Below are 20,354 nucleotides of genomic sequence, written 5' to 3'. Positions count from 1 at the left end.
TCTTCAACAGTGTTACTCAAAGTGCTGATATACAATGTGTCCAGTCTTGCAATGAGATAAGGAGTTTATGCCAGAAGGTCAATCAATTACTTCACTGATTAGCTCAGCTGACTTTCAAAAAAGGCTACTGATATATATTCTAACAGAAGCTGCTATCTTGTTGTAGACCATAAACCGGGAACTGGCATCAATCTTATTAGACTGCACTTTAAGTAGCACTGTCATACATCATCTAGTACACTGGCTAAATGTGTTAAGTGCTAAATGAAACGGAATAACTGGGAGCATAACAGTTCAAGCAGTCACTGAAAAACAAAAACTGCCAGAGTCTTGTATCAATCAAATGGCAGGGAACACTACTGCCTCTGAACCATCTCCCTTATGCTCTGCCTTGGTGCTATAGGATACATACCTGATCACCCTGAAACCACTGAAAATGGGAGAGCACGGAGGGATGTGTGGCTCTGAGTGACACTTTTGGTTTTCAACAAAAATAGAATCACCAAAGAATATTAAAGAGTTCTGCCTCATTTATCATGTCTCTATATATTTAGGAAACATCTGGTATCATTCTCAGATTTCATAATAACTACGAAATAACACACAGTTGTACAAATGAACTTCTTTCATAACAGAAAACATTACCAAAATGGAAATGCCGAAGATCAAAATAAAAGCTAATCTATGCATAGAACAAATATCAATATTTACTACTGCTTCACAGTTTCATTAAACTTTATTAATATTTGAAATTTTCTCTATAAACTTACCCTTCACAGACTGATGGTACACAAAAAGAAGCTTCAACTCCTTGAATGGGGCTTAAGGTATTTAATTCTGAAAGTGCCCCCTGTGCAACTAAGAGATCCTTTGTTTCTGCATCTTCTAAAGTGCCTATAAATCACACAGTTAAGAACATTCATAATTATTTATGTTAAATGTTTAGCGATTACTCACGGTCTTGGTCTATTACTTTTTAATAAGTTGTTGGGTCTGCTTTTTGTACTTTTAGATTTACCCCATTGGCATCAGACTGCAAGTTCCTTCTAATTCTCTGAGCCTAGGCCAAGAGCCCCCCTCCCAACCCCCTCTCTTTCATCTACCACTCACACTTTTGGCTTAACAGGCACTGTTGCAAGTGTTTTACATTTAACAACTCTCTTAATCCTCAATGTCCAAAGAGGTAGTACTATTACTCCCATTTTACAGATGAGAAAACAGAAGCATATGGTTACACTGCTTATCCCAGATCACAAACCTAGCAACTAGCTGAGCTAGAAAGATTCAAATCTAGCTTATTTCACTCTAAAGTCTGTGCTATATAATCCCCTACAAAAACAATAAAAATTTCCATTTGAGACTGTCTAATCATTTTAGGACTAATCACTGAAGATATTGCCATGAACATCCTTGTCGAACATTTACCATTCAAATATTTTAGTGGAACACAGCACATCAAAAGAGTAACGTAAACTTCTAAACATATGCTATTTATAAAGAGAGTCCTAAATTCTTAGAGCAATTAATAATGTGTATGTTTATTAAATAAAGACATCATAGCCCCAACTTCACTGCATTCACATTTTAAGAAACCTTTAGTTCAGCTTAGGCAGAACGTATTTCCCCAAAGAAACCACTATGACACAGATTTTTATATAAGTATTGGGTTTTAAATATTTAAAGTTAGGAATTACCTTTAAATCTATGCAGGGGTAAGAAACATAAAAATAGAGTAAGTTTTCTGATCCACCAATTCTAAGCCAAATCTCTCCCCTTCCTGGTGTTCTACTGGTCCCTTCTATGTTCCCCAGTGTAGCATTTATCAAACTGCATTGTACGTGCTTGTTTGATATAATCCACTAGGTTCAAAATTACATGTGGGCAGGTGCTATGTCTACTTATTACTTTATCACTTAACACCTAGCACACACAAAGCCGGAGCCCACCTGTTGCACATAAATTAGGGGCTCAAAACTTTTTTGACAAATGAATATAAAGACAATAAATTCATGGGTCTTTGGACATTACTTTCCAGTTTCCAGTGATTATTTTGGAGGTAGGGATGGAGAGTAGAATGAACTTCCTGTTTTCTGAGAAGCTTTCTAGAAAGTTGAGGCTCCTGTATGGATAAGTTAATCTAGTTTGTAAAGGCAGTATTATTATTTCTCATAGCTATAGGAAGACTTTAAGTCACACTGATACCTGGCATTTCTTCCTTAACCATTACTGTTCTTTTCCAAATTTCATTTCCAAATGAAAACAGAACATGCATTAAGTTCTCCTCTCCTCAAATCTCATACCTACTTATAATGAATGTAACAATATAAGTAAGCCATATTTGTAAGTGGAAAGAATTAAGATATGTGTATTATGTCTAGAACCTACTGTGCTGTGATCATATAATTATTTAACCCCAATGCTTTTCTTATGACAGAAAAACCTCTATTACAAATTTTACTGAAGAGTATCAAGGGCCATTTTGAATATTTGGGATGAGTTCTTACCCATTTGTTTCTCCAGGTCTGGAGGAGTTACTTCCGATTCAAATGTATCTTTATCACTGTTCTCAGTCTGTTCAGTTAAATTAGTAATTTGTTCAGTGGAAGAGCGTGTCACTGGCTTAGAGGCCATGAAAATACCTTCAAAGTCTTCTGGTGATGGAGCATCCTGATACTCCAAGGTAGTCTGGTCTGATCTGGTTGAAGTATTGCTATTTTCTATGCTCACATCCAGTTTCTCCAAACTTTGTGAAGTTGTATCCTGTGACCTCACATTCATTTCTTGATGGTCCTTTTCAGGGCTATTCAGGGGAAAAGATGTTGCCTTATCTTTATTCTTCAGCCATTCAGTTTCTGCTGGAACTGCACATTTATGGAAAGGTGCAGTAATAAATGCTTTTGTTTTGCCGTCATCTGCAGCCTGTTAAGTAAAAGGTTTGGAGAAAAATAATTTTACTAGTAAAAATCAGTCACATCTAAGCTATCCATCCCAATCATACCCACCCTTTCCACGTTCCGTTTTTCTCCAAATTCTTTTCTCCATCAAAATTCACTTATTCTAAATCCATTCTCTTCAGATTGCTGATTAAAAGTTAATGACTGTTAATGGTTCTCTAACTGGTAATAGATCACTATTCCCAAAAGACTAAAACACAGAATAGGCAAGATGCCCAATAAGCACCAATGAGTTCCTATTAACCTACAGTGGAGCTCTGAAGACATACCCTCCCTAAATAGACAACAAACTAGGAACTTAATAAGAGCAGTACAATACGGGTTAAAAAACAAAGAAATTAAAAAAAATAAAACAAAACAATTCTAGTCCCATTTCTACCACCAAATAGCTATTTAGTTATAGATAATTTGACTTGGTGCTTCTAGCCCTATTTTCTTCACCTGTAAGTGATGGGTTTGGCTTAGTCAAGGCCCTAAAGTTGCCTTCTGAACTAATGTCTTTTGATTTTATGACTACCTGCAAGACTGTATATAAAAATCTATAGTGATATTATACAAATCAATTTATCTAACTTTTTACTTATAAGAGCTAATATATTCTTATTAAATCCTTTTGTTCCAACTATTATCAAACTTACTCCAGCAGTCCATTTTGTGGTTATGCCTTCTTCCATGAATGAAATTCTAGTTTCTTTAAGTCGTAAAGGAGGAGTAAGAGACCTTCCAGGTGACAAAGAGGGAGACGCTAAAGGTGTTGTTCGAAGACCAGACCTTAGGATGGATTGAGGAGTGAACTCGGCAAATCCAGGGGAAGTAACTGACATAGCCAAAGTCTTAGCTTTCTATGACAAAGAGCAAATGGAATTCACCATTAGTGTTTGTAAAAGGCACCTACATAAGGACAGACAGGGCCAAGCGAGTCACAATGGTGGCTATATTCTCATATCCAATAAAAATATCAATAAAAAGTTGTATTACACATTACTGGAAATACAAAATTCTGCTCAGGGCTTTCTATATATAAGGCTATAAAAATAAAACATAAAGCTGCATCCATAATCATTCTAAAGACCTTGGTTATTCCCAGGTTTAAGTTCAACTTAATAAAGTGCTGAGATAAGATAATTTAACTATTGCTTAGAAAACTTTAGTTAGGTGAAAGCGATGATAGTGTGTGATGAACAGAACCTTTAATTATAGCAAGCTAATCTAGATTAGACTGACTTTAAGAATGTTTTAGAAAAAATATAATTGCATCACATGACTCCAATAGTAACTGAACTACTTATAAGAATTCTGACTGGTTTACTATAATGAATACAAATAATCAGTATAGGAACTAGTTAGTAGAAATATTGATAATTCCTTCACTTAACCTCTCCTCTAAAGGACTAGTAAACAGATTATTGGATCCTATTAGATTATTAAATTCCATTAGATCTGTTACAAGATTTTTTTCCTAGATTCATTTTTAAAAAAAATTTAATTAATTTATTTATGGCTGTGTTGGGTCTTCGTTTCTGTGTGAGGGCTTTCTCTAGTTGTGGCAAGCGGGGGCTACTCTTCATCGCAGTGCGCGGGCCTCTCACTATCGCGGCCTCTCTTGTTGCGGAGCACAGGCTCCAGACGCGCAGGCTCAGTAATTGTGGCTCACGGGCCCAGTTGCTCCGCAGCATGTGGGATCTTCCCAGACCAGGGCTCGAACCCGTGTCCCCTGCATTGGCAGGCAGATTCTCAACCACTGTGCCACCAGGGAAGCCCTCCTAGATTCATTTTGGTAGCAAGTACAAAATTATTCCCTCATTTAATTTCATTTGAACTTAGCCCTAGAGAATAAAATGTGAATGTTTTTCTATAGAAGAAAAAAAGTTAGAAATACTATACTGGATATTAAATGTCAGGAACTCAATAATCTTAGCAAGCTTCTTTTCAACTTCTTTTAATAACTATTTTAGGTCTAGCATTTATTAAAGTATCTTTTATCCAACTTGAAAAATAAGAATTCCCTGGCTTCACTCTAAATGCTGGATATCCAGAAACAATTAAGAAAAAACAACAACAGAAAAAGAAGCCTTCTGGGACTGAATCCAGAACACTGGACAACAAGCTTGTGGATAACATACGTGAAAACATTTCGACAATGGGAGGGTAGAAGTCCACTGTTACCAGTCATCACAAGTTTAGTTTTGTGGTTTCTCAGCTAATAATTTACCAGAGAGGGTGAAGGAAAAAGCAATTCCCTACTGATAGTAGGAAAGAGTAACAGTTTATAATTTTATTGAAGGCGCCAGAATTTTAAAATAAATTTTTCTAAAAATATTAAGAATTAAAAAGTATTTGATAAAGGAAAGAAATAATGGCAAAATGCTATCAGAAACTGAATTTAAAAAAAAAAAAGCAAACCCAAGAATATGAAAGCATTTTCCAAAGGAAAAAGGCCTATTTATAATAACCACAGAGGCTTGCATTACTTTCAGAGCAATGTAACTGTTAACCTTGAGCATAATGCCAGTTAACCACAAAGGGTAAATTTAATAAAGTCTGTTTCTGAAAATATAAAAATACAGTAAGCATTGTGGAAATATATCCACAGAAAAGAAAAAAGGAAAATAAAGGCTTAAAGCCCCTATTACCCAGAGATATCAATTATAAACAGCTTATTTCTCTCTGCTATTTGAAAAGTAAGAACTTCCTAGCTTCACTAGGAATGCTAGACATGTTAATACTTACCTTAACTACAAGAGGAGTTTCAAGTAAATGTAATTCTGAAGCCCTGGAAGCATTGTGACGTGATCCGTTTGATTGTGAATTTACTGGCAATGAGGTGGATGCCAGGGACAAAGGAGATCTTGTGGGGCTTTGCTGAATAAATCCCAAACACTGAGCAGGCTGGGGGACAGGATGAACAACCAAATCCAGCAGCCTGTAATCACAGCATACATATCAATAGAAAAATCCTGGTAACACACTTGAGTTATACTGAAGAAACAAAAGAATTAGTATCCCATTTAATAACGCAGACTTCTATATTCACTGGTAAATATAACCATATGAAAATATAAATTCAGACAAGTATATTACTGTAATGCCACCCTTAGTTCCAGAAATCAAAATTAATTCAGTAGCAAAAAAGAGAATTATGAATTCTAGATAACAATTTGGTCATCCCCCTGCAACCCTGAAAAGGAGTTTTAGCCCTCCTCCCTCCCTTTTACCAATATTTACTGAGCCCCTACTATGTGCCAGGCATTATTTTCAAATGAAGATGAACTGCTAATGATTTAAATACTCAAGAAAACAAGGCAATGTTTCCCTAGCAATCCATTTGCTACAATTCACTTTCACAACATAAAAATTCCTTTCACCCACATGTGAGGTACATAATGAATACTGGTTTATTTACCTTTATGGTTCTGATCACAATAAAGACTAGACTTACCAACCAAAAACAAAGTTAATTTTCCCAAATTAATGAGGTTAGTGGCAAAAGAGAATCCCAGGATTCTACTAAATGGCTTTCTATAGTGCCCTGGACATTTTTATCATATCAAATGATAGGAGAGAGAGCCTTAACACTTTTATTATCGCTCCTTTCTTGAACCCCAGATCTATTAAAATACAAAGGAACTGAGAAAAAGTGACTTGTGGGAAAAATATCGAAACTACTGGTAGGAAAACAGAATGCCAGTGATAATGACATCCATTTGAAGCAATCTTCTTACCATCTCCTGAGGGTAATTAAAGGAAAAGAAACTCAATCTAATAAAATCTAATCCAAGAAAGGGAAAATCCTTTCACGATTTGAAAATATATCCATTATGTACACTACAAACAGCTTTGGCCCCAATTGCTTTTAAGTTATTAACTTATTCTGAGTACTTTATTCTTAGTATCATAGATTCAGATAACTTTATTCCCATAAAATTGTCATTCTGTCCTTGATAAAATGTAAACAATCAAAAATTTCCAACAATTATGGTCATATTATTAAAGAGAATCATTACATTGAGACACTGGTTTGTTCTCTGCTATTGATGATTATGAACACTTCTCAACTCTCCAATGTTCTTAAATAAAATAAACACAATCACAATTTCATGTTGGATGCAAAATTTCAATTTAACTATTTACTTTTCTAATACCACAGGTTAAGAAATAAAATATTATTGCATGTGAAGCCACTTAAGACATTTTAGTAGGCTCTGTTACACAGGAACAAGTTTTAAGAAGCCAACCAAGATTAGTTGGGATTTATGAAAATAAGCTTTATGCATGGGTCAATCAACAATGAGATTAAAGAAAGAAAGTTAACAGTTTATTTTGCTCATGATTTTAATAAAACAAAGTTTGCTTCTTTTCCCTAGGCAGTCTGAAATCATTAAGCAAAAATTCTAAGTAGACAATCAGCTGATGCAAAATTTCTTAAAATTACTATAATGCTGCCCAAATTATTTATTTACAACAAGCATTAAAAACTCATTCAAGAATTTAAAACAGTATTTATAAAAATTTTAAAGACAATTTAAAAATTACAGTGTAATTATTAAGTGTATCACCTCACACTGGTCAGAAATGGCTATCATCAAAAAGTCTACAAATAATAAATGCTGGAGAGGGTGTGGAGAAATAGGAACCCTCCTACACTGTTGTTGGGAATGTAAATTGGTGCAGCCACTATGGAGAACAGTATGGAGGTTCCTTAAAAAACTAAAAATAGAGTTACCATATGACCCAGCAATCCCATTCCTAGGCATATATCCAGAAATGAAGAAAATTCTAATTCGAAAAGATACTTGTGCCCCAATGTTCATAGCAGCACTATTTACAATAGCCAAGACATGGAAACAACCCAAGTGCCAATCAACAGACAATTGGTTTAAGAAAATGTGGTATATATATAATGGAATTAGTCATAAAAAAAGAATGAAATGTTGTCATTTGTAGCAACATGGATGGACCTAGAGAATACCATACTAAGTGAAGTAAGTCAGATAGAGAAAGACAAATTTTATATCACAGTGTAATTCTTATCTAACATTGTCTTTTAAAAGTGATTTAATAAATTCTTACCTAGAAATTTTTTGTGATGCTTTTGAAATTGGTGTTCCAACAAATGCCTCAGGCAGCTCTGGATCTGGGAGGGAATATACTATAGGAGATGGTTCCTCTATTTTAGGACTACAAAGAAAATAAAAATTTAACTTTTGATTATGTATCATGAGGAGGATTAAATTACAAATGCTATAAGAAGGTGAGATTAGATGGGAGAAGCGGGCTTTCATTTTTTTCCTTAGGGCATTTCTGCTTATTTACAAATAACGATGAACATAATTTGGTTTTAAATTTAAAGACAAAGAACATTCTTCTTGCAAGAAAAGTAGACAACATAAAAAAGAGTTTTCCTTTTTACATACATTAATAAGCTCTAAGGCTGGATTGTTTATGAATACAGCTGATATCCAGGAAAGATTAACAAGTAGCATGACTATAAAAGGTGTAAGAAAAACATACCTATTGTAGACAGAGATGCTATTTTTAGGTTCATTACTTGCCCAGACCTCTCCAATTTTAGATAACACATTACTGATGAAAGTAGATCTTGTTAACACAGTCCCTGTTACAGCTTGCTTTGGAACTGCTGATAATGGTTTTGGCCTAGAAACTGTAAAATGAAAAAGGTAGGATTTAATTTCATCTCTAACACTAGAATTTTAATAGTAGATTAATATGAAAGATTGGAGAAAACGAAACACAACATAAGAGCAGTTAAAATTATATTTGGTTTAGCAACATCTATGCAGAAATTTAACAATTTGGGCTTTTAGGAGATGGTAAAATAATTATTCTACATGTTTTCTAGAAGTTAGATAGGAGTCTTCAAATGAAATAAAAAGAGTTCCGTCATTTTGTATTAAATAAACTGTAAAAAGTTCCAAGAAAGCTTTTGACTTCTTGGGGTAGAGTAGCCAGTAAAAAAAAAAAAGTACCACTGTGATGAATCAAAGCAAAATTGAGCTAAATAGAAGATAATGATGGTTTCAGAGGATAATCAATCATTCAATATCTTTTCTAGCCCAATACTTTATCACATTTTTCAATGATATCTTACCTTCTCGAAGAACTGATGATGCTGACAGATGGTAAGGCTTAGCTCGCTCAGTGGCTAATTTTCGCTGGACTCTAGGAAGAATTTTCCCATATTGGTCTAATATAGAATTTCGAGCCATTGATCTCTCTCGCAAACGAGGATCACGATCATTCTATTGAACATATCATAACTGGTAAAAATTTAATCTTCAAAAATGTTAGTGCTATGTTTATATATTTACCATTTAAAATATAATTATGAATACGCAAGAATATCTTCATCCTTCCTACATATCCATTCTTCCAAACCAAGGACCTCATACGCACACCTAATTGCTTCATCAGTCCTTACCTGTCACTAAATTCCAAGCCTCTCCTTCCCAGCCTTGATTATTCACAATAAAAGCAATCGTTATCATTTACTAAGCAACATATTCACACACACCTCTGTGCATCCTCACAAAGAGATACTGTCATTTTACAATTGAGGAAACCAGGGTTCAGAGAGTGTGCTCATTTGTTCACACAGAGCAAATGAACAATTAGCCCAACACCTACAGTCCATACTTGTTGCACTATTTACTTCCTACTGCTATCCTCTACCAATTCCTCTTGTTTTCCGAGTGAAGCAGTTAGTCTGGCAAGACTGTGGGCAGATATCTAAACAGAAATGGCATATATGAAAGAATGAGATAAGTAACAATACCCTGTTTCTCAATTCTGCTACAGAAGCCAAGAAGAGGATTTCCTAAACTCAAGATTATACAAAGCTCAGTGGTTACCAAACTACAAGCTCTTATATAATAAAGTAAACTGTTTTCCCTATTCTCTTGTCCCCCATAATAAAACAAGTTTAACTGTACCATAAGATTTATCTTCAGAGTTTGGTTCAGCTTCAAGGCAGGAATATAATTGGCACGCTGCAAATGGTGAACTAAAAGGAATTCATGATTCTGAACACTGGCACTGGACTGTAAAAATCTCACCAAACACTCCTAGAAAGAACAAAATAGATTTGTAAGCTACTAACTTATTCTGAGTTTCTGGATATAAGTTTATACTGATAAGTCATTACCTGTTCAGTGTCTGTGAATGGCAGCTTCAGTAAATCCTCCATTAAGCCCACTTCCTGACAGACTTCATATGTGTGCTTGAGCAACTCCTCTATATCCAACCTATTAGAATGCTGTCGCAGTAAACTCCACGCTTCAACCATGCACCTGAAATCAATATTTATCAAAGTTTAGTTTTAGAAAAGCTATTTAAAATGTTCAAAACAAGTAATCCACCTGAAGAATCCCAAAGATACTTTGTACATGTAATTTAAAAGTACTTTAAAATTTTATTGAATACTAATTACTGCATAACGAAGTTGTCAACAAGAAGATAAGGCATCTCTAAAGACTTTGTATTATAATAAAATGTTGAATATTTCATGTAATTTATTGAATACTGCACTGAAAGTAAAAAACAGAATTGTTCTATGGGTAGAGAATGGTTTTAAGCATATGAGTTATTTACCCTCGTGATCACGTGGCTGACTGGGAGCTGCAGCTTGCTGTCGCTGCTCAGCATCATTAGAGAGAATCACACTGCATATCATTAGCTCAGGAAAAGATCAAAATTCAAAATTCGAAGTATGGTTTCTACTTCATACAAGTATATTGCTTTGCACCATTTTAAAGTTGAAAAATTGCAAGTCGAACCATTTTAAGTCAGGGACCGTCTGTACCCAAGAGTTCAAGAAGACAAAAAAACTAATGTGGTCTGCACAGTACTGAAAGATTAAAGCGAGGTTCTTAAGGAGGTGACACTCAGCATGAGAAGAGTGGAAAAGAAAGTGAGCAAAGACCTACAGACAGAAACAGCATATTGTATTTATGGGAAAATAAAGGACTTAGTAACAGACGATTTTGGCTGATCTACAGCAAGATCTGACTGGAGAACTTGGGTCAAATTAGTTTTAGATACCATGTGGGGCTGCTGAAACATCCTTCTGTGGGCAATAAAGTGTTAAATGAAGCAGTGTTTCTCATGATATATTGTTAAGTAGAAATAAGCTTCAAACAGCATGAATAATTATAATTTCTAAAAATTAATCAATAAACAAAGCCTATAAATGTTTATGTATTTATTTAGATAACAAAATGTCTTGAAAAATATACACTAAGATTAACAATGATTAATCTGACAGGTAGAATTTTTGGAAGGGCTGATAACTGTCAAGTCAGAAGCAGGGGTAGAATAAAAAATGGCAAGCAGATAGGAATAATTTTCTAAAAAAAAAAATCATCATTCCTAATTTTAAGTGAATAATTTTGATTTTAATAGGCATCTTAATTAAAAAGCTTTAGCTATAGTTTTTATTGAAATAAAAACAAAAACTGAAAGAAGGACTTATAAATAAATAACTGACCCTCGTAAGAAACACAGAATGTGTGAACAAAGTTACAGCAATTAGTATTCATAATGAAAATGCATCTGAGGAAATTTTGGCAGCACTGTCCCAGACTCCCGCTAGACACAAAGTTTCTTGGGGAAGCAAATCCCACTGTTGGCAGTTCAGGGCCCTGTTAATTTTATTGTTTGGGGACTAGAATATTTTAACGTATTCCACAGAACTTATAAAACTAACGACCCAAATAAGTAAAACATTTGTGGTGTATTCCCTAAAAATCTGCATCTGAAATTGCCTTCCACTTCTTTTTCTATCAGGACAGGCATGACAGTGTAGTTGTTATAACCTGAGTATCTAAGAGGAGTAATTTTTTTCCTAAATCAAAAATCTGGGAATGTTAAAATGAGCACACCATTTTTGTAGAAAGAAAAATACCTAATGAGGATGAATGAACATCTCACCATTAATTTTAATATAAAGAAATAGATGAAGTGGGTATAATACAATCTTGGTATCTGTTGAATTTGATTTAGGATGGGTGTATGGAACAGTCATTGCACTATTCTACTTTTTGTGTATTCTGGAATCTTCTTACAAAATGCTTACACCAAAATAAATTTCAGATCCATCAAAAATTTAAATGATAAAACAAAAAACACAGAATGGTAATAGAAACAGTGAGAGGATTAAATAATAATATTGAAGTGGAAAAGACACAAAAGTCATAAAAATATTGGTCATACTGACCTCATAAAATAGCTCTTTATGAAAAGATGCGTTCAATTATTATAGTGAGATCATATTAATATTACCATTTTCACCTATCAGATGGATAAATGCAGGGGGTTAAACTGGCATGACATTCATGGAAGGCAACATGCCATTGTCAAAATTACAATTGCAAATATCCTTTCACCCAGTAATTCCACTTCCAGGATTTTACCTTACAAAATAAATTTGCACTTGTGTAAAATGGGTGGTTACTCATACACAGCAGTGTTTAAAAATGGTAAAACATTAAAACCACCTAAATGTTCACTAAGGGAAGCCAGTTAAATAAATACTGGTACATCCACACAATGAAGCTCTTTATGTACTATTATGAAATGAATTCCAAACTAGCTTTAAAAGTATATTGCAGAAGGATGTACAGTATGCTGTTTGTATTTTTTTAAAAAGGGAGAGAGGGGTGGCAATGACATATATACGCATTTGCTTAGTAGGTCCAGAATGGCTTAGGAAGGATACACTAGAAATTATTAACATTGTTTGGGCAGTGGGAGGAAGCTTAGGAGGCTGGGAATTCACTGTGTATCCTTTTGTACCTTTAGAAAAAAGCATGTAAATATCTTACTATTCAAAAACAGAAAGAGCCATATTCTTGCCCCTCTTCCCCCAGCCCATGGATATATGTTTTAAGTTTTCCACTTTAAAGTACGATATCTACTCCCAGTTGAGCAGACATACTAGTAGGAGTAAGATTAATTTATTTATGACTTATTAAATATTAATCTAGTAACAGTGAGCATACCTGAAAGCAAAAGACAAATGATAATGTTTTTTCCCAGTTTCTCCCCTAGCAGGAGAAGACACAGTTACCTTCAACTACAAGAAACTGATGCACCATTTTGGGCCAACACTTGCATAAATTTTAAAATAAGTTAAGTCTCAAATTCCCACTCTCTCCTGCTTCCTATGGCACAAAGGCATGATGCCAGGAAAAGCAGTAAGAAAATCTCTTCAACTGATGAAAGGCTAAACTAGCATGTTGATAGTAAAAGTTATTTCAATAAGAAATGTATGGGGGTTCTTGGCGATACAGCAAGAAGACAGCCTGAAAAACACTCCTGTGACAAGCTCTAAAAATGCTAGATTGAATATAAACAATCTTTTGAAATGTATCATGGAGATCACAATGAAAAAAGAAATTCCAGAGAGGTAAACAAGCAACTACTGGTTTCCAGTGATTAGTGTAAGTTAAAATATTAGGAAAAGATATATCATAAATAACAGAATATTGGTATAGCTACATTAACAGTTACTCATGATGGTTACCTATAATAATAAAAGGTTAAAGTCATTTTAAAAAACTCTTATGTACCTAATATTCAAAATACAAAAAGTTAGCAGTATTATGAGGAATGAACACATCCTTCATTAGAGTAGGCAACTTGCAGACCTTCCTTTCTATCTATCTATCTATCTATCTATCTATCTATCTATCTATCTCTGCACCGCACAGCATGCAGGATCTTAGTTCCCCAACCAGGGATCAAACCCACGTCCCGCTGAAGTGGAAGTGCAGAGTCTTAACCACTGGACCATCAGGGAACTCCCGCAAACCTTTCTTAATAATTAAGCAGACCACACACATACACACACACACACACACACATCATTAAGGATACACAAGGATTAAAACCACACAATGAACAAACTTGATCTTTTAGACAAATACACTTGACACCTCACCTAATAAATGAGCAACACATTGACTACTTGTGAATACAACAAGTCTTAATAAATTTTAGAGGATGGCTACCACACTGATCACATTATGTAGTCATGATGCAATTAAGATAGAAAAGAACAAGATAATTTTTAAACCCACATTTGTAAAGTGAAACTTCTAAATACCTGATAGGAAGAGAAAAAAATCATAATGAAAATTTAAAAATACTTAGAACAGAAAGATAATTAAAATTGTGGGATGATGCCACAGCAATAGACAGAACATTCAGATTTATGTTTTTATATTAGTAAAGATAAAGGGTTGAGAATGAGAAATCATCCAACTTGAGTTAAAAAGCACAGCAGAGGACTTCCCTGGTGGCGCAGTAGTTAGGAATCCGCCTGCCAATGCGGGGAACACGGGTTTGAGCCCTGGTCCGGGAAGATCCCACATGCCGCGGAGCAACTAAGCCCGTGTGCCACAAGTACTGAGCCTGCGCTCTAGAGCCTGTGAGCCACAAGTACTGAGCCTGCGCTCTAGAGCCTGTGAGCCACAACTACTGAGCCCACGTGCCACAACTACTGAAGCCTGCACGCCTAGAGCCCGTGCTCCACAACAAGAGAAGCCACCACAATGAGAAGCCCGCGCACCACAACGAAGAGTAGTCCCCGCTTGCCAGAACTAGAGAAAAGCCCGCGCACAGCAATGAAGACTCAACGCAGCCAAAAATAAAAATAAATTTAAAAAAAATTAAAAAAAAAAAAAAAGCACAGCAGAATAAAACCCACAGAAAGTGGGAAGAAAAGAATAAAGACAATGATTGCCCCTATACAAAAAGGTTTTCCAGCTCTATTGTACTTTTATGTTACTAAGACTGAATACTCAATGTTAACAGCTGAAAATCTAAAGCTGTTACTCTGAGGCTATCGTGTACTGTGCATCATGATTACTTTGCAGGTAAACCTATTTGCCAAGCCGTAATTGTGATGGTATGTATAAATAAAGCTCATACAACTGAAAAGCTACCATCATAATGGTTTTAAAGAAAGATGACCTTAATAAAGAAGAGGTGGTAGAGGCTAGAGTCAGGAGTCAGGCTGGGAAGTTAAATAAATGATGGCAGTGACGGTTAACTTTAAAAAAATTCAATCTACCACCATTTACTAATGACTTACTACCTGCAACTATAATAGTGCTTGCAAAATTTAACCCTCGAAATGTTGCAAGGTGGTCATTATCAACCCATGAGGAAACCTGGGCTTGGAAAGGATAATTTAACTGCTTCTGATCATATTTTAGAATGTAGCAGGGTTCAGGTATAAATTCAGATCTATTTGAGTCCAAAGATTGTGCTCTTAACATCTTTGCTACCATCAGTAGCTGTTACAGTATTGTTATTTTTTTAAAGATATAGATTAATAAATAATATCATCATTAATATAAATTCAAACAATAGCTGGAAAACCAAACAACACCTCACTTATCTAGCATGGGGTGAGTTTGGGGAGAGGGTTAGTATTCTGATGGTTGAAGTATCAACATTTTTTCAGCTATTTTAACTATCGCTATGCAATCATGGCATATGGATGTTGGCAAGACCGCTATGTAGCCTGACTTACTTTTAGTTCAAACTTCCCAAGCTTAGCTTTTTTCCATGTTTCAAGCACATTGTGGTTCATCATTCTGTTGGATTAGAGATGTAGGCATTTCGGGAAATTAGGTGATTATGTGCTAAACATGGGACATAACCTCAGAACTTTGCTTTCTTGAATCAGTCCCTAAAAATCAGCTTGTTTTCTTGTCATGTACTTCTTTCTAATAAAAGTGGAGTGCAGAATATGTATGTAGCTGCACCTCCTGAGCAATGAAACATGGTTGCCTTTCTGCACAAGTATCAGTTCAAAAACTAAAGCAGCCTCTTCCTACATTGTTTTCTTACTTTCAATAAAAACAATAAAAAAGGATGAAATCTTGCCATTTGGACAACACGGATGGATCTTGAGGGTATTATGCTAAGTCAGACAAAGACATATACCATATAACCTCACTTCAATGTGGAATCTATCAAAAACTCATGAAAAAAGAGATCAGATTTGTGGTTACCAGAGGAGGGGGGTGGGGAGTGGGTGAAATGGATGAAGGGTCAAAAGGTACAAACTTCCCGTTATAAAATAAGTCATGGTAAATAATACTGTATTGCATATTTAAAAGTTGCATATTTGAAAGTAAACCTTTAAAGTTCTCATCACAAGAAAAAAAATTCTATAACTATGTATGGTGACAGATGTTAACTAGACCTATTGTGGTGATCATTTAACAATACATACAAATTCAAACCATTATTTTGTACACTTGAAACTAATATAATATTGTATATCAACTATACCTCAATTTAAAAACAAAAACAAACAAAAAACTCCCCCACTACTTTTACTTATCTTAACAGTTGTCTTCTGCCTCTCTAACATTCGAGTCATTCTCCAGTTATAGAACCAGTAATTATCTTAAACATTTACTGAATCTGAAAACATGCTATCTCACAAATGGCATTTTGAGTGGTCCTTTGTTTTCACTCCTGCACTTACTGTAAAGGACACTTAATAATGCTAGTTTTCTGGAGACTAGATAACTGAGGCTTTACTGTACTTGAGAAATAAGGTTTTGAAATTATACTATATAAAGTTTGTATCATTATAAACATTATTACATAATGTTTGCTATGGCTAAGGGAGAGGAAATGAGAATCTAGCAAAACAGAGAAACATACTCTGGATGAATCAAAGGACAATGGAATGAAAAAGAGGAAAAACCACCAACCTTTCAAAGTTTTTTTCCCTCAATGTTCCAACATCTGCTTTTCTGATGTAAAAGCATTAGTGTGCAAGTACCACCTCTTTTAAGTCACTTAAGAGTGAGAAGCTTACATGCAACTGAAAAAAATTTACATGCTGCTTGCCTACCAAGTACTAGAACTCTTAACCCATTTATTAAACATTTACCTCCTTTAGCTTCTTTAAATTTTTGTTCTTATATTCATTCTTTTTTTTTTTTTTTTTTAATGCTATTCTTGTCTGCTTACATTCTTTTTTTTTTTTTTTATGTATGTATGTATGTATGTATGTATGGCTGTGTTGGGTCTTCGTTTCTGTGCGAGGGCTTTCTCTAGTTGTGGCAAGCAGGGGCCACTCTTCATCGCGGTGCGCGGGCCTCTCACTATCGTGGCCTCTCGTTGCCGAGCACAGGCTCCAGACGCGCAGGCTCAGTAATTGTGGCTCACGGGCCGAGTTGCTCCGCGGCATGTGGGATCTTCCCAGACCAGGGCTCGAACCCGCGTCCCCTGCATTGGCAGGCAGATTCTCAACCACTGCGCCAGCAGGGAAGCCCCATTCTTAATTTATTCAGCTTAGCCAAATACTTTTGCTAACCAAAATTATTTCAACAAGTACTTCTTAGTTCATTACTTCTGAGGACACTGTAAGCTTCAATATGTCTAACGAGTCTATTATTAAACTGCAAGTCTGTCTGAAATGTAAAGATTCAACCCCCTCTCCTCAGAAATACATCCTGTTTAACCAAAGAGAACAAAGAAAACAACTTTCAGAGTGCTGACACTGAAGTGCTGTATGGTTCATAAATGACAATCTGGGATGAGTAAAGTGACCAATTTTAAAAAATATAAAAAATGACCCAACCAATAAGATTGAAAAAAAACCAATACAAGTTGAAAAAAATAGTTACAATCTAAGAAATTTCAGCCCCAAACGAGTTTCCCAACTAACTAGGTATTAAGAAAACACAAAAACCAGATTAATATATTTCCAATCATGCCATTTAACTTGTCAGTTATTATATACATGACAAATATAATTATTATAGCAACAGTGTATTGCTATAATGCAACAACAAAAATCAAAGAACTGCAACACCCAAGCAACCAAGACTAACAAAAATATCAGAGTACCATCACTGGAATATACCCTCAAAGAGCATAATTTATCAACTCAACATATTTCTGGCTGCTTTTCAGCATAATCAAACTTCAACTGTCCACGCAGGAGGCTGTCAATATTGCCAGGTAGAAACAAATACAATTTTTAAACCTCAGTTTGATTTCCCTTTTTACTCAAGGTACTTCTTTTCTTCATCTTATTTTAGAGAAAAGGTGCTTTACATTTTTAATGACGAAAATATGAAGAACATAAGAATATTGTGTAATGCAACCAAATCAAAATATACATTGCTACTGTCTATTTCATCAATTCCACTTTATTAACACATGACCAAGAGTTTGACTGTACTTTCAAAATAGGTACTTACCTATTAAACAGCAAAACGGTGAGGTGAAGGATAACATCACTACCACTGGACACTGTTGGCTTCATTGTTTGAATATACCTGAGGGCTTGTCTGTGCTCACCCTGACTCATGAAGGCTTCAATAATCTTTGAATGTTGCCATGACACAGGTTTTACAGTAGCTGGGTGAAACAGAAGATCCAAACCACTCTGCAAAAATGACATAAAAATTGGTAAATACAAATATAATGCTTTGCTTTTAGAAAAAAAAAAAAAAAGGCAATATACTAAACCTACATAAACCAAGATAAAACCAATTTAAATATATCTGAAAATATCTACTTTAATCTATGATATTGATATATTTTATTTTAAATAAAAGCCTTATCAAAAGCCTCATACTTTTGAGACCTTGTTAAGTAGTATATAGAATCTTTCCATCACCAGTTTCATACATCAATGCCAAATTCTGCCTTCTCTAGTTCACCCAACACACCAACCATATCTCTAACATATCAATCACTATATTTGCACTATTAGTAATTGTTTATTTGTTTCCTTCCTTCTTTAGACAATAAGGAACCTGGGGTTCCAAACTATTTTATCTTTGTACTGCCTAAGATGGTACTTGGTGAAGGTACTGATTAAATTGAATCCTTAAATTACCTCTGGAAGTAGACTGTGTCATACCTTTAATATCAAATTTAAATCCAGTTATGTATTTTCTCTAAAATTCTAATAATTTACAAAAGCTTACATTATAAGTGAACTACAGACTTACCTCATAGTCATTATGATCTATCAGCCAAAACCCTTGAATAAGTTTAACCTGGCCCCAAGAAATGGCAAAGGCAGTTGGAAATGATTCAATGGAAGTATCCATTTTGTTTGGAAAGGAATACATAATATCAAGTAGCAAATAAATAGTCTTTAAAAAAGAGAATTAAGGACAATAAACAAAAAGAAAAACTCCTACGTATATATTTGCAATAGGTAGCAACAGAAGATATCAGAAAAAAGGCTTAAGACACTTCTTTAAGTGTTCAAAAAGCCATTATGGATGTCCAGCTACAGAAGTATAGTTTTATTAAACGTGGCTACAGCCAATCCCACAACCGACTTCATTCATTCTCAATAGTAAGTACCACCACAAAGGAGATGAACTAAAGCATACTTTCTTCATGAAGTTAGTAGCTTAGCAGATTTAAGAAAGCTATAGACGGAATTCCAGTTATCCAGCAAAACCTGGCAGCCTTTAAGCAAACACATCACTTATTTTATAAATTATTAATAAAACTACACATTTTGACTAAGAAACCGACATTAGTATAAAAATCTTATTTAAGAGACCACAAGGCTCAAACACAACGCCTAAGTAATTTAAGCTAACTTATAATGCATTCATATTCAGAACGTGAATTAACCTCAGAGAATGACCACTTGCTAGCAATGTTTTAGAGCAGCTGTCCTTAAATTTGGGAGTGTCTTGGACACATTTGAGAGTCTGATAAAAGCCATGAACCCTATCCCTAGGAAAATAAACTTAAAACAAAATTTTGCATAGATTCAAGGTTAACCATAGACCATCTGAACCCAACCAACAGGTCCTGGATTAAGAATCTTTCCTTTAAAACAAATCCAAAAGTGAAATTGAGATTGGATGAGATGCATAAGGTTCCCACTAGTCTCACACTGAATGATTTTGGTAATACATGAATTATTTGATAAAATTTTAAAGGATACAACAGAATGCTTGCTTGCTTCGGTAACGTTGTCCAGTAGGTATATGTCAAGTAATGCCTATTAAAAAAAAATTTAGTGCATTGTATATATTCGTTCATTTATGCTCCTTTGTTTTCCCGAGCCCGTGCCAGGTATGAAAAATCCCGCCCCAACTTTGGAGACTAAATGATATCATGTTATTGCAAACCTACATGTAGACTAGTAGGAGGATATTTTCCTGTGCCTCCTTCATCCCGTTTCCACAACTTCTCTACTCGATCTCCTAACTGAGAAACCATTCCATCAATCATCAAGCAATCAGGGTTCCACTTCCCTCTGCAATAAGGGCAACATTATGGATATTTAGCATTAGTGTTAAATTATTATCAAAACAATAAGCACCAAACTCTTAAAAGTAATGATCTCAACTATCAAAGGCAGAAGAG

The 20,354-nt window shown here is 34.9% G+C and overlaps 1 protein-coding gene across 2 annotated transcripts in view; it reads right to left on the bottom strand.

The window, feature by feature from the left end:
• Positions 1–20,354, bottom strand: part of AHCTF1 (AT-hook containing transcription factor 1) — an 81,227-nt gene that overhangs the window by 15,466 nt on the left and 45,407 nt on the right. For both annotated transcript variants that reach the window (XM_061187372.1, XM_061187373.1), the window contains 13 exons: positions 20,121–20,244; positions 19,930–19,986; positions 18,968–19,114; positions 18,209–18,396; positions 10,117–10,261; positions 9,905–10,036; positions 9,064–9,214; positions 8,466–8,616; positions 8,025–8,132; positions 5,685–5,877; positions 3,593–3,796; positions 2,505–2,919; positions 771–894 (listed from right to left, as the gene is read on the bottom strand). In XM_061187372.1, the coding sequence (XP_061043355.1) occupies positions 771–894; positions 2,505–2,919; positions 3,593–3,796; positions 5,685–5,877; positions 8,025–8,132; positions 8,466–8,616; positions 9,064–9,214; positions 9,905–10,036; positions 10,117–10,261; positions 18,209–18,396; positions 18,968–19,114; positions 19,930–19,986; positions 20,121–20,244 (2,139 nt within the window). The remainder of the gene's footprint in view (positions 1–770; positions 895–2,504; positions 2,920–3,592; positions 3,797–5,684; positions 5,878–8,024; positions 8,133–8,465; positions 8,617–9,063; positions 9,215–9,904; positions 10,037–10,116; positions 10,262–18,208; positions 18,397–18,967; positions 19,115–19,929; positions 19,987–20,120; positions 20,245–20,354) is intronic.

This window comes from Eubalaena glacialis, chromosome 3 (assembly GCF_028564815.1).
Source record: "Eubalaena glacialis isolate mEubGla1 chromosome 3, mEubGla1.1.hap2.+ XY, whole genome shotgun sequence".
Classification (NCBI taxonomy): domain Eukaryota; kingdom Metazoa; phylum Chordata; class Mammalia; order Artiodactyla; family Balaenidae; genus Eubalaena; species Eubalaena glacialis.
This window is presented reverse-complemented; position numbering and strand designations above follow the sequence as displayed.